The sequence below is a fragment of the Brachyistius frenatus genome, unplaced genomic scaffold (genome assembly GCF_029030835.1).
Source record: "Brachyistius frenatus isolate BFR_SWC_R1_liver_20210118 unplaced genomic scaffold, ASM2903083v1 Contig_10, whole genome shotgun sequence".
Taxonomy (NCBI): domain Eukaryota; kingdom Metazoa; phylum Chordata; class Actinopteri; family Embiotocidae; genus Brachyistius; species Brachyistius frenatus.
Genome location: NW_027210609.1, coordinates 86,155 through 112,167, shown reverse-complemented (window position 1 = coordinate 112,167; position 26,013 = coordinate 86,155). Strand labels below are relative to the sequence as shown.

At 38.3% G+C, this 26,013-nt stretch overlaps 1 protein-coding gene across 1 annotated transcript; it reads left to right on the top strand.

The window, feature by feature from the left end:
- Positions 1-730: 730 nt before the first annotated feature.
- LOC138616396 (sodium- and chloride-dependent GABA transporter 2-like) lies at positions 731-25,454 on the top strand. The gene is made up of 15 exons (XM_069690639.1): positions 731-902; positions 1,270-1,454; positions 1,796-1,930; positions 7,988-8,128; positions 8,638-8,725; positions 10,859-10,991; positions 11,634-11,768; positions 11,955-12,058; positions 12,600-12,724; positions 15,216-15,328; positions 15,431-15,568; positions 15,832-15,934; positions 19,806-19,906; positions 21,315-21,485; positions 23,956-25,454. Exons 1-15 carry the CDS (start codon positions 895-897, stop codon positions 24,103-24,105), a joined length of 1,830 nt encoding a protein of 609 aa, XP_069546740.1. The 5' UTR covers positions 731-894; the 3' UTR covers positions 24,106-25,454.
- The last annotated feature ends 559 nt before the right edge of the window (positions 25,455-26,013 follow it).

Below are 26,013 nucleotides of genomic sequence, written 5' to 3'. Positions count from 1 at the left end.
TTTAATGTAAATGATAATTATTACTTAAAAATATGTTTAAATGCAGAAGAAAAGACTCCATAACTGAAGTCTTATTATAAAGCAGACATAAGTTTATTTTTATTGATGCCACAGCGGCATATTTGAGTGTCACAATAGCAGAAGTTCATAACTATATAGAAAACAGGAGAATGAAGTAGGTACAATTTTAAAACTAAAAAGTCAGTGTAGTAAATAATTGAAGGAGAAAAAAAAAAAATCCGCAGCTAAAGATCATAAAGATACATTTAAAGAGGAAAAATACCAAGTAGTGTCAAAAATTATACAAAGTGGTCAAGTGTTTGAAAAAAAGCTGCAGTTGTAGAGATATGCAGATACAGCTGCACTTGCCTGTCTTACAGAAGTAAGATGCCATAAAGTATAAATGCAAGTGCAAAAAAAAGTTATTCACACCAGATGACTGTTCGCATGCAGAACTGTTTTTTTTGGCACTGTTTTCACAGGAGTTGTGACGCCAAGCTACAAATTCCTAGTTGGCAGATAGCTGGAACCTGTTTACCACGACTGACCAAGCAGAGACGGCTCAGCTGCTTTGGTTTAGTTGCTAGCGACTGTTGTAATCTTAATGACTTAAGGTCCTCCTGTCACAGTGGAAAAATACAGAAGGGGAAGTGGCATTATCTCAGAACTTTTGTCAGAGCCAAACACTTTTTAAATTGAGACAGCGTTGTGTGCAGACCAATCCGACAGTAATTAGGTCATAGAGGAGCCACAGCTACATAGCGAGTTTGTTTCTCACTTTGGTTCTGCCCATGACATGTTGTTTGTGTAGAGATCCTGCAGTACACCCAGCTGAGAGGAATACTGATCAGGGTGCTGTTGCTGGAAACAGCTCTGGGAGGAAGGGGCTTTGTAATGGCAGGGTAAGTGCTCATTGTGCTTTTTTTTTTTTTTTTTTTTTTTTTTTTTTTTTTTTTTTTTTTTTGCTCTGGACTGCGAAATGCATGGCTTTAACTCCAAAATGTGATCTAATAAGTTGCAGCTCTGTGCTAAACACTTGCCAGTAAAAAACTTTCCATTCCTGTTAATCCTGGAAGCTTTAGTTCGATGAATAAATAAATAAAGCTCATGTGCCAGTGCCAAATGATCAGCTGAGTAGTTATGTCTGTGTGCATAACGCAGAGCTACCAAGGTTTGACATTGTCCTATAAATGAGGAGGAGGAGGGACAGTGCATGTCAGATTTCATTGTTTCGGTAATTTATCTGCAACGTTTTCTGAACATGTCAAGGGCATTCCTCAAAGGAAACACCCTGGAGGTGGCTGGACAAGATAACAGTCTGGTGAAGAAGACTCAGCTGTTGGACCGCGGCCAGTGGGCAAACAAGTTGGAGTTCCTGCTGGCTGTGGCAGGAACCCTGGTTGGGCTGGGAAACCTCTGGAGATTTCCCTATTTATGCTATAAAAATGGCGGAGGTAAGCAGGATTCCCGCTTTAGAAAATCGCATACATTTTAGACTTTTACATCAATCAACTGCACCTAATCATAATATTATGTCAACAATTTTTCAAAATACACAAATAAAAATGATAATGAAAAGAAATTGCTCTGACTTTTCACAAAGCGTCTGTCGGTTAGAATTTTTTCTCTCTTTATATAACCAAATGCAACTCAAAGAATAAAGGAGATCATTGTTACGGCTAAATTTGGAACGAAACAATTTTGGTTAAATTGGCTTGAAAACCATCTTGTTAAATCTGGATTGTGTAAACTGTTGTTTGTGACATGTTTGTGGTGCTTGTCATGCTTCTCTCAGGTGCATTTCTCATTCCATACGTCCTATTTCTGCTTGTTTGTGGCCTCCCAATGTTCCTCCTGGAGACTGCCATGGGACAGTTCACATCTCAGGGATGTATCACCTGCTGGAGGCACTTCTGCCCTTTGTTTGAAGGTCAGTGTTTAAAAGGAACCGTATTATATACATTCAACAAGCAGTAGATGTAAAGATATCCCTTCATTCCCACAATTTGAATAATTATATAAATGTGTAGTATATGTACAGAAAGTAACTTGTGAAGGAAATGTGTCATTCTTTGAGAGCAAAATGTTCTAGTCTTTTTTTTTTTTTACCAAAATAGATGAAGATTGAAACTGCTCATGTTCACGACATGTAACTTTCAGATAAATAAGTAACTTGGATTTACAGATACATGAATAACAAAAAAAATGCACTCAACAAAAATATAAATGCAACACTTTTATTTTTGCTCCCATTTTTCATGAGCTGAGGTAAAAGATATAAAGCATCTTTTATGCACACAAAAATATCATTTCTCTAAAATTTTGCTCATCAATTTGTTAAAATCTGTGTTCGTGAGGACTTTGTGACACTTTTGCAAAGGTAATCCAACCAATTGACAGGTGTGACACATTAAGATGCTGATTAAAAAGTATGATTATTGCACAGGTGTGCCTCGGACTGGTCAAAATAAAACTCTAAAATGTACAGTTTTATCATGAAATTTATTTTACATTATCAGCCACAATTTCCCATATGGCTACAGATATGCATGGGGGGGGGATTAGTATCTAGTGTGAACACCATTTGCCTAATGCAGTGCAACAGCATCTGCTTCTCATAGAATTGATCAGGTTGTTGATTGTAGCCTGTATTGTTCCACTCCTCTTTAATGGCTGCAATTCTCGCTAGATATTGTTAAGAGTTAGAACACGTTTTAAATACGCTGGTCCAGAGCATTCCAAACATGCTTAGAGCTCAACGGCTGACATGTCTGGTGGTCGCAGGCCATGTTGGAACTGGGATGTTTTAAGCCTCCAGGAATTATGTACAGATCCTTGCAGCCAGGGGCAATGCATTATCATGCTTCAACATGAGGTGATGGCGGTGGATGAATGGTATGACAATGGGCCTCAAACTCTCATCACCATATCTCAAACTCTTTAAACTGTCCTTGGGTGAAATTGGGCCTAATAGTCCATCCATCATCTTCCGCTTATCCGGGGTTGGGTTGCGGTGGCAGCAGGCCAAGCAAGCTGACCCAGACTTCCCTCGCCCCCGCAACATTTTCCAGCTCATGCTGGGGGATCACGAGGCGTTCCCAGGCCAGACGGGAGATATAATCCCTCCAGCGTGTCCTGGGCCTTCCCCGGGGTCTCCTGCCAGTTGGGCGTGCCCGGAAAACCTCCAGAGGGAGGTGCCCAGGAGGCATCCTGATCAGATGCCCGAACCACCTCAGCTGACTCCTTTCGACGCGAAGGAGTAGCGCCTCAACTCCAAGTTCCCTCCTGATGTCCGAACTCCTTACCCTATCCCTAAGGCTGAGCCCGGCCACCCTACGGAGGAAACTCATTTTGGCCGCTTGTAGCTGCGACCTCGTTCTTGATTTTTGATTTTGATTTTGATTTTATACACTTTATTAATCCCCGAGGGGAAATTTCTTCACTACAGCAGGGGGGCTCTCAGGGGGGAGATGCTGCAGCAGGCTGCCACTAGCGCAGCGCCAGGTAACCTGACCTGAGGTGCATGTTTTTGGATGACGGGAGGAAGCCGGAGAACCCGGAGAGAACCCACGCAAGCACAGGGAGAACATGCAAACTCCGCACAGAAAGGCCCAGGACCGGATTCGAACTCGGAACCTTTTTTGCTGTGAAGTGACAGTGCTAACCACTGCACCACGGTCTTTCGGTCACGACCCAGAGTTCATGACCATAGGTGAGGGTCGGAACGTAGATCGCCCGGTAAACTGAGAGCTTCGCCTTCCGACTCAGCTCCCTCTTTTCACCAACAGTGAAAGCGCCTGTTGTACTGCTGCAGCCGCACCGATCCGGCGGTCGATCTCCCGCTCCATCCTCCCCTCACTCGTGAACAAGACCCCGAGATACTTAAACTCCTTTGCTTGAGGCAGGCACTCCGTCCCCACCTGGAGGGAGCAATCCACCGGTTTCTGGCAGAGAACCATGGCCTCAGATTTGGAGGTGCTAACCCTCATCCCCGCTGCTTCACACTCGGCTGCAAACCACCCCAGTCAGTGCTGGAGGTCGCGGCCCGAAGAAGCCAACAGGACCACATCGTCTGCAAACAGCACAAATGCGATCCGTAGACCCCCGAACCCGACGTGCTCCTCCCCCCAGCTGTGCCGAGATATCCTGTCCATGAAGGTCACAAACAGGATCGGCGACAAAGGACAGCCCTGGCAGAGGCCAACACCCACTGGAAACGAGTGTGACTTATTGCCGAGAATACGAACACAGCTCCTACTGCGGTTGTACAGAGCCCGGATGGCCCGTTGCAACGGGTCCGGCACCCCGTACTCCCGCAGCACCCCCCAAAAACCCCCGGGGGACCCAGTCGAAAGCCTTCTCCAAGTCCACAAAGCACATGTAGATTGGATGGGCAAACTCCCAGGCCCCCTCCAGTAGTCTTGCCAGGGTAAAGAGCCGGTCCGCTGTTCCATGACGAGGATGGAATCTGCACTGCTCCTCTTAAATCTGAGGTTCGACAAACGGTCGGAGCCTCCTTTCCAGCACTCTGGCATAAGGTTTGCCCGGGAGGCTGAGTAGTGTGATACCCCCGATAGTTGGAGCACTCTCTCCGGTGCCAGACCTTACCAGGTCTTTCCAGCCGACTCCCCCGCCGTCTGATCCAACTCACCACCAGGTAGTGATCAGTTGACAGCTCTGCTCCTCTCTTCACCCGAGTGTCCAATACATATGGCCGCAGATCCGATGATACAACTACAAAGTCGATCATTGATCTCCAGCCTAAGGTGGTCTGGTACCAGGTACACTTATGAGCCACCTTATGCTCGAACATGATGTTTGTTATGGCCAAACCGTGGCTGGCACAGAAGTCCAGTAACAAAACACTGCTCGGGTTCAGATCGGGCAGGCCGTTCCTCCCAATCACCCCCTGCCAGGTTTCTCCGTCATTGCATAAAAATAGTCTTAAATCTTTTACTTTAACTCATGAAAAATGGGAGTGAAAAACCAAAGTGTTGCATTTATATTTTTGTTGACTGTACATGGCATAAAAATAAACATAATATTGTAAAAAAAAAAAGTAAAATAATTTATTAAATCCATGAAGACTATAAAAATAATTTGACAATTTTTGTTGTTGGAGGTCATTGAGGAGAGGTATTTGGCACATCTCACTGGCTCAGAAGAATACCCAAGTGTATTATCCACTCAAATATCAATTGACTGGTTGACTTGCGAACAAATGGAGAATTCAGTCCAAAAAAAAAGCTTCTGACAAAGCATACTTGTATGTAGTACTGAATGGACTGAATCAGCACAATTTGTCTTAAAAGACACCTGAAACCTGAGCCAAATTGTGCACACAAGTGTCTGTCTGTTGGAGTTGAACTACTCCATGTGACTGACTGTGTGACCCAGAGAAGAGTACTGACATTTAGACAAATCAAGGCATTAACTCCATCTTTTGACAATTTATGTTCCCACCAATATCCTGTATCCTATGTTGAGGCAGTTATAAAACACGGTTAGTTCTAACACGTAAAGGTGTTAATGTTGCCCTGAGGGCCAGATACTATACCTCCTGACCTGTTCCAAATCGGCACCTTGTCATGCACACCTAATTAAATAATATGATTAATTTCACACTTTACTTCAGAGGCTCTTTTTACTTGCTCAGGAATGATGGTTTCACAAGCAGCTGGTATCATCTAAGAGGATTAAGTGCCATGTGATAGTATGTATAATGTGTAACATGGCCAAAGGCTAAGGCTGGTATCAATGTCTAATTTCCTTTATGTCAAAAACAAACATGCCTAACTGAGTTTCCCTATTTTACCCTGTATGTTGGGGCCAGTCTAAAGTAGTCCTTCATACTTGTTTTAAAGAGGTTAAATCCTTCCCTTAAACACCTGAGCATGCAGCTTTTAGAAAACATTTATTAACACTTGTTAACAGTGTACCATCAAGTAATTGTTCATTTTGGCCTTTCCATGGAAATTGTTGACTACAAATATATGCTGTTCCAAATAAAATACTTCCCTCAGTACAGTAACAAATAGTGCTCTTACATGTCAGGACTCCTACCTGTATAGTACTTCATTTTTGACGGGGTAGTGTTGTCTCAAATCACATGCCGCTGTTTTGCACTGACCAAAAATAACCACAGTCTTTGAATGCATCAACCACCAACATATCTGCAGTTTTAATCATTTAACCCAGAAATTAACATGTTGTCATGCCCTCTGTTTAACACACTCAATAAACACACTGATGGTTTCTGTCCAGCAGTAGTATGGTGGTACTTAGTGAAAAATAAACACTTTTATGAGGTGTTCTGCAATCAGATGCCTAAGTTTGAAAATTCTTTAGCTTGGTGGTCCCACCCTTCCTCTACAGCAACTGTTTATGGTGAAAAGTGTCCAGTGTTCCACTCAGATTTTTTGGACCCTTTTGTACGGTGGCTCCAAGGGTCATTTTCCCCTCAAACCCAAAACATTTCACAAAACGCAAAAACATTTAATAAAATGAAAAAAACATGACACAAAATGCAAACATTTTACAGAATGCAAAAACATTTCATAAAATGTGTTTTTGTGTTGAGGGAAATGCATTTGTCTTCTTTGAAATATTTTTGTGTTTGACCTCAGGCTCACTGTAGTTTTGAGAGCATCATCCGTGTACTGCACTGCATGTTTCTGTACATCAGTGTTAACACACCTAGGCAATCAAAGTAGTGAGTGTTAGTACGTAAGTATGCCATTTGGAACACAGCAATAGAATATCACCAGAGGTACCTCCTAACAGAAAACAAACCAATCTGGATAACTAAAAAAAACAACAAGAATGGTTGCCTCCAGGATGACACTGCTCTCAGTCTATTTTGTCATGTAGCAACAAGATCACAAACACGTCACCGGTAAGTTAACCTGATCTGGGCAGGTTTGACATCTGCCAGAGTGGGAATAAACTTTACACCTTATAATAAATAATAAAATCAATTCATCCTTGAGCATGTAAACATTGGTATCTAATTTTAAGAAATCCCCTTTGTCATTCCCACCTCCGTGCTTTACCTTGGTGTCGCCTGGAGTTCTTCTCCTGAATTTCTCCACACAAACTTTCCACCATCAGATCCAAGTAGGCTGAATTAAATGCTGAAGGCTCAAAGTTGAATGTTTTTTTTATTTCCATTTAATCATAACACACATACAAGCTGTTGTCTTTCTCTGCATGTTTGTTTGCAAATTAATCCTAGATGTCTCATTCTCTGAGCTTTGAGCATCATTCTCCCTCTGTAGCCATACTCATTGATTTGACTTAAAATGGTCTGTGAACTCAATTGTATCTTGTTATTCTGATTTTACTCTGAGGTGATCCTTGCTGTTGTTTCTCACTTGTTTTTCTTGATTTTACTCATAAATATGCAGTCTAGTCTGCTGTTTGTGTTTCTGGGTCTAACTGTGCACCTTCTGTTCTCAGGCACAACAATTTTAATAGTAGTCAACTGTCAATTGAAGTTTTCTTGCTGATTTGATGAATAGAGTATATTTCTTTGCGCAATCAAATGATGCTTGAACTTTCTTCCTAGCCAGTGCCTTTCAACCAGTTCCAAGGTAAATGACAGTGGATTAGTGAAGTCGTTTATATTTAAGTGTGTACAGGTGCCCTCGCAGAGTAAACACATGTCTAGGTTATCACATTAGACTTGTTCCACTAAGTATTATGATCTGAATTTACAGTTATATTTGTTGCCACTTTCCAGGACTATGTTTATGCTTTCTACAATGACAACCGGATATATTTATTTTCGGTGAAAATTATGCCGCTGTGCTTTATGGGTTTTTAATGGATCAAACATCAGTGTATTAAACGTTTTATGGAATAACTTCATTAATTTCATGGAAGTTTGCTGGTAATTTCATTTTGTAAACCACTTTATATGCTGCAGTGTTATTCTGTGTATACATATTAATAATCTGTAATGACTGCATCTCGTCTGTCTCCTCAGGGATTGGTTATGCCACCCAGGTAGTGATTGCATATGCTGCTGTGTCATACATCGTCATCCAGGCATGGGCCTTCTTTTACCTCTTCTCATCCTTCACTGCTGAGGTTCCTTGGGCCAGCTGCAGGAATACCTGGAACACAGGTAGACAAACGCTGTAATTACCTCTGTGCAAGGCAGATGTCTGAGTTTATGTGCTCCTAATCAGGATGTTTTGTCTAATCTCTTATAATTATTATAAAGACCCATTAAACATTTCTTTGTCCAGAATTATTAGAAAAGTGCCTGCCTTAGATAAAGTGGTTTTGTTACAGCCATGTAGCTCACAAAAGGTAAACAGTCACAAAAAAACAACACCACATCACTACTTATAAGCATCTCCCAAACCAGAACTGTTTATTCCAGCAGTCATATGTGGTTAAGTGCCTGTGGGTTACGTGGATCGTTTTTCTTTTGCCGTGTTCCAATTTCAATTCAGGATTTTAGTCTTGGTCTTTGGACACATTTGGGGAACACTCAAATCTAATATTGGAATAAACACAGACTATTTTGTATTTGATGACTTTGAGAAACATGTATCTGCCTATTTGTTATCACATTACACTTTGATCAAATATCTCTTTTTTTTTTCTTTTTTTTTTTTTCTTAATCAGAGTCTTGTGTTGAATTTGATCAAAGAAATGTGTCATCCAACTGGACAGCAGCTGCAAACGCAACAACGCCTGCAACAGAATTCTGGGAGTAAGTGTAATTCAGACCTGTCATAATATTTCATTTTCTAGGAGGCTAAACATTGCAGGTACGCTTTTGTTTATGTGTATGTTTGTCTTTCTTTTTCTTTATTATAAATAACTGGTCTCCTTTTACCAGCGCTGGTCCACATGTCAATGTCACAGAGCAGTCAGTCCAAGAAATTCATGAATATATTTTGGGGTCACTGGGGAGCAACATTTCCGTGTTGGTTGGCCAATAACTGCTTATTATTTCTCATTAGAAATAATAGTGTAGGGTCCTTGTTTGCACATTTGAAGGAATCTCAACAATTTTGCAAATGTAAATGTAAAATCCCTTCATCTATACCTCCTCAATGTTTAAAATTTCCGTCCACTAGTCAGTTTGTCTGACTCTTTGGTCATAAATATTTCAGCAGCTATTAGATGGATTTACATTTTTTTTGCATGTATCCGCAGAGCATAAACGATGAATCCCACCACCTTTGGGGATTCCCTAACCTTTCCTATAGCGCCACAATTAGGTTAAAATTTTAAATTTGTAACGGACATTAGGGATGGATTCTAAATTTAAGTGTTCCCCTGACTTTTTGTGTTCTGCCACCAGCAGGTCGTTGTTTTTTAAACCTGCAGAGCGAAACTTTTGTCTCCTCCTTCAGCAAATGACAGTAATGTCAAAAACCCTGCCTGTCTCTCTGCTGTAGCCAATACTGTGGCTACTCTTGCTACAAAGAATAAACTTTGGAGAAATTGTAGATGAATAAAGTAAGAGATGTCGCAACCCCTGCAAAATGATCTTTTCTTTTCCAGAATTCGATCCATTCGGTCTAATAACATTCGGAAAATCTATATGAGCTTCGTGAGTGAATTACTTTATCGCAAGTCAAGTTAGCATAGGGATAAACTGGAAGTTAGCAGTCCTGGCCGGTGGAAGTCACTGATGTGTATGCTCTGCCCATATACCTTGGCTTTTTTGCATTTATTTGGCCAGTGTGGGAAATACAGAGATTTACCTGGCGATGGTTGGTTTGATTAGCATTATGTGCGTTCAACTTGAACGTAATCGACAGCATTTATATGTTATGGTCCCTCACTATAGCTTTAATACTTTGGCTAATGGCTGAACATCTCCAAAACTAATGCCCTTCCCATCAGCCATAACCTTACTTGATATTTATTGCTAAATAGCAAAGCATGCTGTTATGCAAAATCATGATTAGTTCCATCTTACCTACTAAACATCATCATGCTATCATTATTCAAACATACTGGCATTAGCATTTAGCTGAGTGCATCACAGTGTCAAAGTGGACTCTTGTTTTATGTTTCGAGGAACACATTTTCTTTCATTGACTTGGGTCAAACTGAAAAAATAAGGTCCAACCTATTAATCAATTTTGTAACCCTTTAGTCTATAATTTTCTTTAATACTAAAAAAGTTTACATTGTCTTGTTGAGTTGTAAATATCAAAATATTCTTTGCTTTTGTTACAACTTCTCATCAAAAGGTTATCTCACAATGTATTTGGCTGCCTTATATAATTGGCATCCAACACATACAAGTTTTTTGTGAAAGCATTCCAAAGCTGCTTTTGATGAGTCATTGATTTCCTTTCCTAATACATAACCTGAGGAACATTTAGTACACTGTGAATATAGTCTAAGCAATAAACATATTTGTCTTAAAAGCAATTATTTATCCATATTGGTTCATTTTTCAGTATATAGATAGAGAAACTGATATATATAAATATAATAAAATATGCATGTGTCCAAAAAACAATGAACAAACTAGACATTATCACTCTTGTCATTTCGATGGTTATGTTAAAATATGGAATATGTTGAAGAATGTATCTCTTTGACAGGTTTGTTGTTGCTCTTCGATGGATGACATCACTGATTGTTAAGTAGCATAAAGGTTTATTTTTGAGGTTTCATTTCTGTTTAGACTACTGTAGAAAAATCTCAATTACCAATGTTAACCTGACATTGAGCGGTTACTTCTGCAGGGCCAAAACCATGTGATAAGTCACACTGATGATATTCACTCTTATAATAGCCTTCTTTATTATTCTATGATCTAATGGAGATTATTCTTGAACAAAGTTCTCAGTGTTCTTGTCTCCAAACTGCTTTTCAGGAGACGAGTTCTGGGTATATCTGCAGGGATTGAGGAGATTGGTAGCCTGAGGTGGGATTTGGCCTTGTGCCTCTTACTGGCATGGGTCCTGTGCTACTTCTGTGTTTGGAAAGGCGTGAGATCCACTGGAAAGGTACAGCTATGTCTTTAAAATATAATTTATTCTGTAGAATCTGTCTTCTGAGGACAAATTCAGTCAAAAGGTTTTGGGATGAGTATCAAAAGTATTCCCTCATTTAGTGTCTTGATCTTTTGCTCCTCCAAAATTAATAAAAAATCCAGGCTGACTTGGATATCAATTTGCTTAAATGGATCCCGCAGTACACCTGCATAGAAGCATTTCTTTTATCTATCCACTCATTTATTCAGATTTCTCCTTTGATTCGTCATTGGTCTGTATGCTGTTAAAAGGTAGAATTTCTGCTGAGGTATTTTTATTTTAACATTTCAATGAAAACACCATAGACAATAGGCCGCATGCACAAATATCTTAATGTGATGTTTGCTGTTAAAATTGTTAGAAGTTAGTGAACATCACATAAAGGCTTGGTTCAAGTTCTGATGTCACACTGATTTGAAATATGAATAGATCTGCCATTGTCATTAAAGTAGTGCTGCACCGTGACAATAAATCAGGTAGCAGTGTTTGACATGAGGTGAGATGACAATGAATTGTTTTCCTAAACATATCAAATGTTTCCTTTATGCAACATGTCCTTGTGATTTAACCGTGGTGCAATAAAAACATAAACCTGCCTTTGTTTTGTGTTGACAGGTGGTTTACTTTACAGCCACTTTTCCCTATTTGATGTTAGTAGTTCTACTGGCTCGTGGACTCACTTTACCTGGAGCTAAGGATGGCTTAGCTTTCTACCTCTATCCGGACCCCACAAGGTTGGTGGACCCTCAAGTAAGTAATAACGTCAGACAGCCATGATAATGCTACATAGAAGCCAAGAAAAGCTGCCAGCTTGGTTGCCTGCCACGTAATCCCACACTCTTTAAAATACCTGAAATTACCACGAAATCTATTTTCACTCTGGCACCAGGAAAACTGGTCAATGTTCACTAATATTTATGTGCTGAAATTTCTTAGGTTTGGATGGACGCAGGGGCACAAGTGCTTTTCTCTTTTGGGATTTGTCAGGGAAGTTTGACGGCTCTGGGCAGTTACAATCAGTACAACAATGATTGTTACAAGTAAGTGCACTCTGCTTTTTGTCCTTTTATATTCAAATACTTTACATCAAAGATTGGCCTGAGATTCTCGCAATGAATTTGTCTCTTGCTGCCTTAAACATAAAACCAAATTACAACTGCACGTTACAATTATTTTTGTGCAGTACTTTTACTAGCGACAGAAGGGAGAACTTAAGTTATGCATTTTCAAAGGGGATGAGACGCAGTATAGTAAAAACTTGCATGTAGTCATGCAGATCTGTTTCAACCGGCATGATCCTTAGCAAAGCAGAATAAATGAAGACACATAATAACAGCTGTTCAATATAAAGACAGTGTGTCATTGCATATATATCTATACATTTCTTACCACTCTCAATGTATAAATAGATTTCATAGTACTGTAGAAATACTGCCTAAGTTTCTCCTTGTCACTTTGGGTCTTGAACATTAGAATGGGTTTTAGGAGCTTATTTGTTTTACACAGTGGTATTAGTTTTTAAAATGGGTTTTATGCTTTGCTATTTGCTAAATACTTTGTGTTTTTTGTTTGTTGCCTCAGGGACACATTTGTCCTATGTTTGGTTAATGCTGGGTCCAGTTTCGTGGCAGGATTTGCAATCTTTTCTGTTTTGGGCTTTATGTCCTACGAACAAGGACTGCCAATATCTGAAGTGGCTGCTTCTGGTAAGAACTTCACAGCTTCACCACACTTATGTTACAGTAAATTTGTATATATATATAACTTTCAGTTTACATGAAGAGCCTCTCCCAAAAAGTATAAAGCTTGTGGAGTCAAGAGTTTGGCTGTTGTTTATACTCACATTTTATAACTTTGACAGGCCTGATAGCTGAAAAATTTATATTTGTGTGGTTTTAATATGTATAGCCCTTTTAAATTGGTAATTTTCAACATAACAATTCACTGAAGGATACATTAGCTATTATTTATCAGTAGACTGAACAAACAAATCCAATCTTCCAGTGGACATGCAATTGTCTACTTTTATCTTGTGTTTCTAAAATGTATATGTTGATTTAAATGATTAATACACAATATGATTTGGGGCATAGAAGATAGTTGCATCTTGCACTTTACCTCAAATACAGTACAGTGAACCCTCGTTTATCGCGGGGGTTACATTCCAAATAGAGACCGTGATAGGTGAAATCCGTGAAGTAGTAACCTTGATTTTTTTTTACAATTATTATACAATGAAATACTCCATAATACATTGAAACCAAAGAACAAAACCTTTTTACAGGCCCAAGCATTTGTTTAACAAATAAAAGTACTGTATAAATGTTTTTTTTTACAAATAACTACTGTACTGTAAAATAATAATTTTAATCATCAATACGAACTGAAGGCTTCAAATTGCTGAGATCGGCACCGCCCCACTGCGACCCGAGTCATTGGATTAGAACGGGAGGAAATGAAAAATGATTATGAAAACAAATACAAAGTACAGTCGGACAAATAGTGACTCGTGTATTTCACTGCTCTTCTGACTGAGCCGCTGCATCCTGACTCCGCTCTGCAGCGGTTCTTTCTTCTAAAGCCGGCGGTGCAGGTGTGGTTTTTCGAGAGAAGAACATAGTTATCGGTAGTTGTTGTCGCTCTTTTTTCTTCTGGGCAAAAAGATTCTTATAAACCGACATGCCACCATCGATTATGTTTAATTTGGCAAGCTGTTTTACGTACGTGTACATATTAAACCGCAACGTTATTGACAAACAGGTAGAGAAGAAGCGGAGAGACTGTTTAGCCAATCAGAATGCAGAACACAATGCACGATGCAAATCCGTGAAGCAGCGAGACCGTGAAAAGTGAACCGCGTTATAGCGAGGGTTCACTGTAATTGTAAAAACTCCCTTCTTGGCTACTTTGAAATAGCTTGGCTCCACACATCTATTTCTCACAGCTTCAGTTGTTGCTGTGATTATAGTCTGCAAGACTTGTTCGCATAAAGTTCGCTCAGCCATTCACCAATCAGTGACCAGATGGAGTGGCTAACTGTGATGATGTTGAACTTAAGCATTTCTAAATGTAGTTCCAACAATGGTGACGATGGTTAATCTAGATAAAACAATATGCACAGTTGTAGCAACGCTAGCAAATATCAAGGAATTAAAGCCAGAAAATTAACAATGGACCTCACTCACCAAGAGAAATTTCTTCTTAAAACTCATTTACGCAGTATTTATGAAGATTCTGGCATTCACCAATGTGTTCTTATTTGGGATTTTTTTTCTTGGGTAAGAACAAAATCTACGCACACGCAAAAGCACTCATGCACATCCAAGTGCTTAAAAGTTTGTGTCAAATAATAATTTTTTTTGCATTTCCTTCAATTCTACAGTTTGACAGTAACCAATTGCTTGTTTGTAAATTAGAATGAATTAAACTTTTACAGTGTGATTCTTTATATAGCTATTACAATGAATCTCAAGAGGGACACACATCACTAACAAAACAAAGGCGCTTCAGCTAGGTTTTACTTTTTTAATTTGTTTTTTAAATTCATTTCTTGAAGTGTTTCTGGGATTGTAACCAGTGTTAAGGCTGTCTGTTAGTGTTTGGGCTGTTCACTCCTGGATTTCCAGGACCGTCTGACATCAGACGTAGGGCAGTTGAACAGGATCTAGGTTCAAGAAGTATGGAAGTGCTGCTGCAGTAGGGTAGAGTCTATGAGCTGCTCGTTATTTTTACTCAATTGTTTTTGTGCCATTCTCATAGTACAGCGGTCACTGAATGAGCAATCCCATCACATGCATCTTTTAAAAAATTGTTTTACATCCAGTACTTGCGCTACGCTATTTAATATGACAACGCTTTTACTGTTCACTTCCTGCAGCAGCACCTCCGCTTCAGAACTACTTTAGTTGTTTTTTCCAATGGAGCCTGGCCAGACGCATATATATTCACACAGTGAATTTTGGTCTGGTAACATCAGGGTAACCATTAATCCTAAATTTGAGGTAGAAGTAGTAAACATCATAATGTTATCATATATGTATTATTTAAAAAAAAAAAATGGGGGTGTCACGTAGTAGCTGGATTAAGGGGGCTTCACACAGTGTTTCTTTTTCTACAACCTTTATCTAAGTTGCACTTTACTCAAAAGTTTAAGTGATTGAAGTAGTATTAAAAGAATAAATATGTCTATACACACAGGACCTGGCTTGGCATTTATTGCCTATCCAAGAGCAGTAGCCATGATGCCTTTACCTCAGCTGTGGGCTATATGTTTCTTCATCATGGTCATCTTGCTGGGTGCAGACACACAGGTAAAATAAAACCGTAGCAGTGATAGATCCTCACTTTAGTTTATTATGTTGTTAGTTTTTGTTTTTTACCTAACGTATTGCATTGGGTTATGTCTCTGGCAGTTTGTGAGTCTGGAGTGCTTGATGACCTCAGTCACAGATATGTTCCCCACTGTGTTTCGACGAGCTTATCGCAGAGAATTGCTGCTGCTTTGTCTCTGCTCTGTTTGCTTCTTTCTTGGCCTTCTTCTCGTCACACAGGTGAGAGCTCTGATTGGTCTCTCTGACAATTGTTTATGTTTATGGTCTGTTCATAGATAAATAAAAGCTAACCTGAGTATTGTCCAATACTGATAACACTGATAACTACATGTTTTTTTTTTACTTAATATCTGTCCTGTAGCATGTTAACATGCTCTAATGTAATACTAATTAAGCACAACTGAGTTTGTACACGTGTGTGTGTGTGTGTGTTTGTGTGTTGTTTTTGTGTTGATAACTATCAGACCTCTATCTTCCTGCAGGGGGGCTTGTATTTCCTTCAACTCTTTGATCATTATGTTTGTAGTGGCAACAATCTTCTCCTTCTTTCAGTGTGTCAGTCGATAGCAATCGGATGGATATATGGTGAGTCATTATGAAATTAAGTCAAAAGTAAATTGACTCAAATTCCTTATATGTTTACACATATTTGCCTTATAAAGCTGATTCAGAATATTCTACATGAACTAAAAATGTACTTAAGACTGCTTTTATTTTTATGCATGTTTTAACTGTCTTCTACCAAATCATTGAGTGATCTCAAGCCTGGTGGTTGGTCATGTAGTTGGACTGACGTGAAATCAATCAATTGGATGACATGCTTTGTGGAGTACAGATCAGAGCTACTGAACCAAAAGATCATAAACTAAGGCCACATGAATAAACTATGTCTGTCAGGAACTGACTCAGCAGCAACTTACCAACAGCTTTACTTTCGAACACTCACCATTGAGGAGCAGCTTTCTCTTTAGGCTCAGTTCAAGAGGACATGTTTGTAGTGTATTCATTTGAGGCTCACAGCGTAAGTAATTAACCATGTACTGTGATGTGAATATGAAAAGGGAAGCTCTAAACCAGGTCACCCCTTTGTTGGAAGGGGTGAAGTTGCTGACTATGCACTGTAATATCCGTGACTGAAATCCAGCCAGGGATCATTGCTGCCCATCTTTCCCTCATTTCCTGTCATCTCTATTATTGTTAATTTAATAAAGGCATAAACGTCAAGAAGAATTCCCTCAGTAACCAGGAGAATGTTACTATTCTTCTACAATAATTCCCAAAGGAATTTAAGGTCTCGTAATGCATGAACTAACGCAAGAAACAAATCTAACTGTTTTTGTTGCTGCAGAGAAACAGGACTGATCAATATTACGGACCAATTTTATTTCATCACAGATATCTTTATTTTCTCATAACTAACAAGAAATCACAGTACAAAATGCTCCCTTACACATTTTGTCCAACAGAGAGCCCTGACAACCTTGCAATGTACCACTCAGTACATATCCTTCATAATTTTTTCAATAGCCATATTTGAAGAACCCCTTATCAAGAGATTTTTACATCATGTGTTTATATTAAAAACAAAAAGCCAATATTTTATACCAGGTGGTTTTTCAAAACACCTAAATATTGTTGGTGTTGGTAATAGTGTTGGCTTCAAAGTTATCAATTCATATTGCCACAGAAATGGCAGAGTTATGCTTTAAAAACAATGTTAATGTATGTGTCTATTAATTACTACACTGAATTGGGTTAAAGGTTGTATCAAGCAGCTGCAGAGTGCAGCTGTGCACAATCACTGTAAATATAAAAAAAAAAAAAAACAGTCAACTTTTTAAACAAATACATTTTTTAGAGCTGATGTTGGCTGGGCTTTAAACCACCTGAATGTGAATGAATACAAAAGATCTAAGAGAGCTCTAGACATTCACTTTATAAAAACACACCATTCATGCTGCCCCCCCTGTCGAGAGGGATTTAAATGCTGCCTAGCAGGGGATTTTGGTTAGGGTGAGAAAAGTTTGATATGTGAAGGGGTTGCGTTAGTGGAGACCGTTCCCACCACTCAAAACTGTTTATTTGCTTTAGTTTCGTAAGTATAATATGTAATTCTGCTGCCATTGATACTTAATAATAATAATGTTTAACTTGCCCATAATAATAATAATAATAATAATAATAATAATAATAATAATAATAATAATAATAGTAATAATAACTTTATTTATATAGCACCTTTAAAAACAGAGTTTACAAAATGCTCTACAGAGAAGCAAAGCATAGTCATACATAACGTCAATACCGGTAAACATTTAAGAAAACAGGAGGCAAAAAAGACCATACCATTAAGGTAATGAATACAAGAAAACCAAACTAATAACCAAAACGAGCAAATAGAATGGAAAACAAACAAATAAATAAATGAATAAAATAAACAAACAAAAACAGGGGAACAAAAAAACTGCATAAAAGGGCATACAAGGACGACATCACTTAAAAGCAATTCTATAAAAATGGGTTTTAAGAAGTGATTTAAAAGAAGTTAATGATTCTGCAAGCCTTATCTCCTCAGGTAGGTCGTTCCAAAGTCGAGGGGCCCTAATGGCAAAAGCACAGTCACCCTTTGATTTAAGTCTCGACTTTGGAACGGCCAGAAGGGCCCCACCGGAGGATCTAAGGCTGCGAATTGGCTAATATGGGGCTAACATTTCAATAATGTAGCTCTGGGCCAGACCCAGGCGGGCCTTAAAAGTGATCAACAAAATTTTAAAATCAATTCTAAAACCAACCGGGAGCCAGTGGAGAGAGGCCAGAACTGGAGTTATGTGATGTCATCTGTTAAGACCAGTAAGAAGCTTAACTGCTGCATTCTGGACTAGTTGGAGGCGGGAGATAGATTTTTGGTTTATGCCAGAAAGGAGGGAGTTGCAGTAGTCGAGTCGTGAGAAAATGAGTGCATGAATTACTTTTTCCAGGTCACAGTGTGACAGTATGGTTTGATTCTGGAGATGGTTCTTAATTGAAGGAAGCAGGACTAGACCATTTTTTGATCTGTGTTTCAAAGCTTAACTGAGAGTCAAACATTACTCCCAAGTTTCTGGCAACAGGTTTTAAATAAGCAGACAGAGGACCAAGTTGACTCTTCATGAGACTGGTGTTATTGTTTGGGGAATTGAACAATATGACTTCTGATTTTGAGTTGTTGAGCTGAAGAAAGTTTTGAGCCATCCAACAGTTAATGTCAGAGAGACAATCTAAGACAGCAGCCAATAAGACAGTGGTGTTATTTTTTTAATATGCTTACGATGTATGAAAGTGATTAGTATTAAATTTAAAGTTAATAAGGCCCCTTTGAGTGGTCTCAAATAGTTGTAAGGCAAAGTATAACACTTTTAATGATTCATAAGTACCACACTACATCACTGAAAGATAGCAAATGTAAAAATGAAAGTACTTAAATTAACTCGTGTAGGTCCAAGGGAAACTTACAGGAAATCAACATCAATTTAGGCTCATGTTGGGTCAGAACTTTGTCTATTCAAATATGTTTGTGATTTGGAGATAGTGCACATTTTCTTCCTTGTGATTGTAGTCTGGAAATCCTGTTTACAGTAAGATTTTCTCAGCCACTCTAAAGAGTGGACCAATCAGAGATCAATAGTGATGACGTTGAAGCCAATAATTTTCTGAAGCTTTGGAGCGGTAGTAGACTTTCAGCTAGTTTTGGCACATATGGTTGTCTGTCTCAGGTCTATGACGTGTAGGATGCAATGTCTGAAGACGATTCTATATGGAACAAGGCCAGTGGCAAAGAGAATTTAGGTCTGGTAGGACCATGCTATACATTATCAACATAGCCACTAAATTTAATGTTATGAACCCGATTTAATCTCAATAAAAATGTTAAGTTTTAATATCAGGTAAACTTTTTTTAATCTTTCACAATGAATATATCTAATGATAATGTAGTCATTTATTAATGGTAAATGCTAACACTGTGAAGGACATCATTTGTATATAATGTAATAATTATATAATGTATTGGTTAATAATTATGTGAGTATAAAGAAGAACATTCAGTCAGTCAGGTGTGAGGAGAGTGGGCCGTCAATTAACATGATCATGGTCATGGTCATGATAAACTTAAACATAATGTTTTAATGCGTAATTGTTAAAAGAAAAAAGTAACCTTATCGATGGGTCGACTGTAATAACTATGCAGAGAACCACTCTGTCTTTTCAGTATTTGGTTATTTATACATTTATTGCCGACATTTCATTCACAACTTTCTAAACATGATCCTGCTTAATATGAAAATGTGATTTGCAACATGTGATGTTGAATGGACTTTTACTGTAGGTACAAACCAATGTTTTTGGTTGTACACACTGCCTTTTTATTTCTAAAGATTATCATTTCAAACAGGCCATTCATTTTCCATATTCTCAACAGGCGCAGATCGTCTCTATGACAACATTGAAGACATGATAGGTTATCGTCCATGGCCTCTAATGAAGATTTGCTGGCTTTACGTTACCCCTGCTGTTTGTCTGGTGAGTAAATCTCTGTTTCTAAACACACAACTAGTCTGATTTATTGGTGCATGATGTAAAGAAAAGTGTATCTTTTCTGTGAGAAAGGTAAAGAACAAATTAAAGTTAAAACATTCTTTTTGGTCATTTTTGTGTGCTAACAGACTAAATTCAACACTGTCTTTACATGCGAGTCATTGAATATAAGTGACAAGTGAGGAAGAGATGCAAGTGAAAGAATTGAGGATTTAAAAAAATGTGACCTGAAAAGGTTTCCTGAGGCTTTCGTTCAAGACGAACAGGCAGATTCTGTGAGGTGAGGTACTCGTGGAAACTGACCACCAGAGATAGCCACAACAGATTTTAGACAATGCTTGTGCTTCCATCAGACACGCCACAGAATATTTTAGATGCTAAAGTGTCCAGTCAATTTTTAACAGAAGCACAGAGAAGATCGGCCACGCAGGAATTCAGACACAGGGAAATCATAGAGATTACAGTCAATTTTCAAAATAAAACACCCGATGCATATCACATCGCTACACCAACATCTATCCCCCTGGTCTTCTATGCAGGAGAAGAGATGTCTTCTCCTCCTGCTAACAGGCACTTTTTGTGAAATATAAATTAGTATTTCTTTTTAATAACTAAAACACTGTCAACTGTATTAACTATGTCTGAAGGCTAAAGCACAACAAAAGTAAACACAACTAAAATGGACAAAGTAGTACATAAAAGATTTCAAATCAGAAATGTTAAAAGCAGGACGTTTTACATTAGTCACAGTAACGATGTTAGAAAATAAAGCAGACAATGCACAGGCAATTTATTTCTTGCAGTTATGTTCTTTAAATATAACGGTCTAGAAATATAATCTCAATCCTCTTCCACCGAGCTCTTCATAAAGTGGTCTAAAGACGTTTCTAAAGACCAAGACCGGCCTTTAATGCTAAAAAACGAATGAGCGTTACACCTGCATAGATTTCCTCCCATTCATCCACAAGAATATAATAAAGTGCACTGATGGCTGTTGCGCATTAAGGTTGGCTCATCATTGACATTTAAATGAATCCCAAAGGCTTTGGATTGGTTTGAGGTCAGGGCTCTACGCGCGCCAGACATTTCTTAAATGGCTAATCATTGTACATGAAGGCACTGTCACATAGAAACAGTAAAGGGATGTTTACCAAACTACCAGTTAAACTAACAGTCTGGGTGTAGAGTTGTCCTTATACATTTGGCCATTTAGTGTAAATGCAGTTTGACAAATCTGAAGTGCAGAGACCTCAGAGAACATCACTGGGCTTGTTTTGAAAGCGAATGATTTGATTAGACATTTGCCAAACGTGTCATCAGTTAATTAAATGTTGTTAATGAACAAACTTCAGTGAAAGTCTGTGAAAGTAACTTTTGTTGTTGTTGCTGTCAGGGTACTTTCATCTTTTCTGTGGTGAAATACAAGCCTCTCAGGTTCAACAAAACCTACGTCTATCCCACCTGGGCGTATGCTTTGGGCTGGTCCCTCGGACTCTTCTGCGTTCTTCTGGTTCCTCTGTGGATCATCTTTAAACTTACTCAGATGAAAGGGACAATATGGCAGGTAGGTACTCTGTAAAGAAAAAAGTATAATCAAAACACAATTAAAGTCTTTTGTGACCACAGTATTTTGATCGGTTTATATCAGTATGACAACCATTTTGATTTTAGCCATTGGCCATTTTAATGGTTTGCACTTTTCAACTTGTGTTATGACTAAAAACTGTGATTTCTCGTTTTAGTATTAACCTAGAAATTGACTGTCAGTTTCATACCTTAATTCTTGCCCACTGCAAATTTGTAGACTTTTTCTGAAGAGATTCAGAGGGGGAAAAGAAGGGCAATAGGTATAATACTGTGTGGCTGCCAGTACACTTTGACCCAATGTGTAACCTGAAACAGCTAAATACAACCAGACAATATTTGTTCCCTCACAGAAAAAACACATGAGTTCCCCATGCTTTCCACATGGAACACATGTAATCACATGTATGACACATGTTTACCACATGTGCAACATATGATAACATGGGTAAAATATGTGGACGAGTTTTTTACATGGGAATCTACATGGGCTTCAGACAGTAAAACATGAAAATGTCCCAAACCACAGCTTTCCCATGGACAAAATACATGTTTAATTTGTGAACAATCCCATGTGTTGTGTATGTTTTTACATGTGATTATATGAGTTTTTACACATGTGAAATTCATTTTCTGTTAGGGTTGAACTGCTTTTACTGCTTTAACTTTATTTATGTTTTACTACGCTGTAAGGGACCAGGGGATTTAACAGTACAATCCAGTCATAATGAGATTTAACAGTTACTTCTTGTTATTACTGTTCTTACTGCTTTAAGGAAACTTAAAATTAAAAAAAGAAAATTAATTAATGAAATACTGTTTTCCACAGGGAATTAATTTTACATTAGTTTTATGGTAGAGAAGAAGACAATATAGAAAACAAGTTAAGAACTACCAACTTCCTTTTTTCAATGAGTTTAACATCATGTGAGGGGACTGCTCACTGCTAGAATAAAGAGTCACCACAAAGTCACACGCAATACAGATTTCAGCAGAAACCCAGCTACAACAAAGATTAGAAACTATTTAAAACTGCGTAAAGCCATTAGAAGGTGATTCTCAGAGAGGTTTTTTTTGCCTTTTTAGAATTATGTTTCAGTTTCACACAGGGGAAAATACATTGTGAAGTGACTCAGTACGTGAGATTCTCACAAGAAATGTGTGGCTCAAAAAGAGATGTGCCAAAGCCCAAAGACGATTGCCGGTCAGACATGGAAACAGAAGCCAAAATATCCTGTTTGCCACTGTGTGCAGCACAATCATACAGGTCAGCAGACTGTGGCAGTAAAATAGTACTTTTATGTTTTTAATTGGTTAGACATTTTTGACTACCTCTCAGAACTGATAACCTGTCCTACACTTTCCCAAATAAGCATACTCTTTGCCCCACATTTGGTTTATTGGGCTGTGGTCACCCTCAACAAGTATTAGACTTTAAGTTGTAAAAGGTATGCTGGGCAAGTAGATGCAGCTGCACATGTTCCCAGGCTTGACACAATACTCAACTTGACACTGATGACCCTTAAAAATGTGAAAAGTTAGACGTTAGTAGCCAAAGCTTTTCTTTGCCAGCTCTGTTTAAACATATAAGCTCATATCTTTCCCACAATTTTGACTGACAGCTAAGTCTGACAACACACACAGTGGACATGTTATTTTTTCAGTGAACACTTTGATTTACACATTGTTCAAAAACTACTTAAAAAAAAGTATTCCACACCCAAATACATTCATGTTTTTTGTATTACACTATCAATTTGTTTTTTTCAACTCTATTGGAACACCTAGGAACAAACACCTGCTATATGCACTCTAACAGAATTATAACATTTACATGTGCGCGGCTGAGCTAACACAGAGTTCAGCCAAAAAGCTGAACTCAGCTTTTGGCAAAAACATCATCCAGCAGTGCATTGCATTGGCCAATCAAATACTGATACATTCCTGGTGGAGTACTCAAAATGCAAATATGCTGGTGTTGCCTATAAGTGCCAGGATGGCCAAACACCCAACTATTAGAATTTGACTGATGGAAATACAGGTCAGGGAACAGAGAAAATTAGACAGCATTTTTCTGTTAACGTGAAAAGTAAGGAAAGATCAGGGGATCACCAACATTATTACAAATCATCCTGAGGGGTACATTAATATCTGCACCAAATCTCACGACAATCCATCTGATAGTTATTGAGCCATTTCTATTAAAAAACAAAACACAAATGCCAAGTTAATTGTGGCATAAGGGGAAAGGTCAAGGGATCAAGCATAGCAGATTGTAATATTCCTCCCTCAGCGTTTTCTATATTTGTTTTCCTTCATTTTTTCACATTTGTAGAGTGTGAGAACACTGACAGAGCCATCTTCATTGTTTGTATGTATTCCTCGTGACTGGTTTGTGAAACCTATAGTTTGTTTAATTTCAAAGGACTGAACTGATGCTGTGTTCACAGAACCTCAGGCAGCTTTGCCGCCCTGAAAATAAGAAGCACAGCACAGCAAAGCAACCTGAGCAGTGCCCTCTGAACCCCGACAACACTCTGTTGCCTTCTGCCAATGAATACAAGGGAAGTGGTGGGGTCGAGATGGAGATGCAAGTGTGAGAAACTAAACGTTGTTGTCATATTTTAAATGTGATTTTTTTTTTTTTTTTTGTTCTTTGTATTTTTAACTCCAGGTTTTGCAAGATAAGCAATGATGAGTAATATACTCTGATGATTTTCAGGTCAAGTCTAAAACCGTGGGTCTTTACACAACCAGTTCAGCATAAGGATAAATGAGTGGTTTAACTGTGTGCAGATAATACAACCTGACACCAGTCATATGGATCTGACAGGGAGGTTTTTACCCCTTGATAAATGTTTGCACCACTTAGTAGGGGAATACTGCCAGTCAAATATATAGAGTTGCAAAGTGAGATTAATTTTAAGCCTCAGGGTTCCAAAATTGTATTTCTTTACTGAATATTTTAGGTGCCTCCCTGCTGAAGCACTTTCAAAGGATTAACTCTCCCATTTGAATCAATAAGAATACTATGAAATCTAGTTAACAAGTAAAACGCAAATAGACAACGATAAAACAAAAACAACTGGAGAGAAGTCCACTACAACTACCAGGGAGCATTACGAAAAATAAATATCCAATTACTGAGCAGACAAATTCTGTTGCTTGCAGGTAGCAACATTTTTGTCCATTCACCATGCATTCTTTAGTCTAAAACACTTTGCTTTTGGATTTTGTACACACTTTGGATTAATTCAACAAATACAAAGCAGTATATTTTTCTAGTTATAAGCATACTGACCGTTGTGATTTGATACCTCGCTTCTTCTCCATAGCAACAGCTGCTGAGGGTCCTGGGTTCTGTTGACCTAAGGCCACTGAGCAAACTGACATATCTAAAAATGATAAACGTAATGCTACATATCAATAAATAACCCTGTGTTCAGGAAGAAGATATTATCCGGCAAAAATTATGTATAAATTATAAAATGAATAATACTTCTTGAACCTGCAGCTCTGCCTACAGAAACCGTTTTGATAGATGATAGATTTAAAATGTCTGAAGTCATGCAAACACAATATTCAGATTCATTGAAATGCCGTAGAAATGCTCCATGACAGCTGATTTCTAGAAAATAAACACAAAACGCCTGACAACAGAGTGAAGATGCTCCACTAACGCAGCTAAAGTAGCAATACTCTTAGACATAATGTGTTTAATGCCAGTGTGAGAAATTAAAACTGCTTGTAACCATGTTGGACATGGAGCACCATTTGATTAATAATTGCACAGTTTGCAACTACACTTGCAAGCTGGTTTTCCAAGGAGAACATAGCTCGTCTGTAGCAGGATTAACAAAACATATGCACTTTGTTCTGGTAATTAAAGTGGATTTGTATGAGCGTTGTAAAACATTCAAATGCTATCCATACTCTGAGAAATCAATAAAAAAAATCTATCAAACTGTGTGGATCTGATTTGTGTTGTAATATCAAATTCATATAGCATTATATACAAACAGTCTAGTTTTTACTGTGTTGTCCTGGACTGGACGTTATTTTAACAGGACAATCTATAAAACGGACTTCTCTGAGTGCAGGAGGAGCATAAACAAAACTCAACAGTCTCCCCACTCTTGTGTTTTTTTCACAGAGAAATTTAAAACCTGAAAGTATGTTGAAATCATAGTACCACAGCAGTAAAAAGTAAGTAAGTAGTTACGCAAGCTTAATTCTGAGATGCTTTACTTTAGTATCATATTATGCTACTTTATCCTTCTACTCCTGCACTGCATTTCAGCGGGAATTATTTTTCCTTTTACAACACTATATTGAACAGCTACACTTTCTGGAAATTTTTTTAGATTTTTCATACACGCCATGTTATCAGTTTGTAACGTGTAAAGAAAATGGGTTAAACTAACCCATTAATTCTAATGTAATGAGATAGGCTATGACAGTATATCATGAGATATCTCGAGAACGCCATAAGAAAATGTCTTTAAATT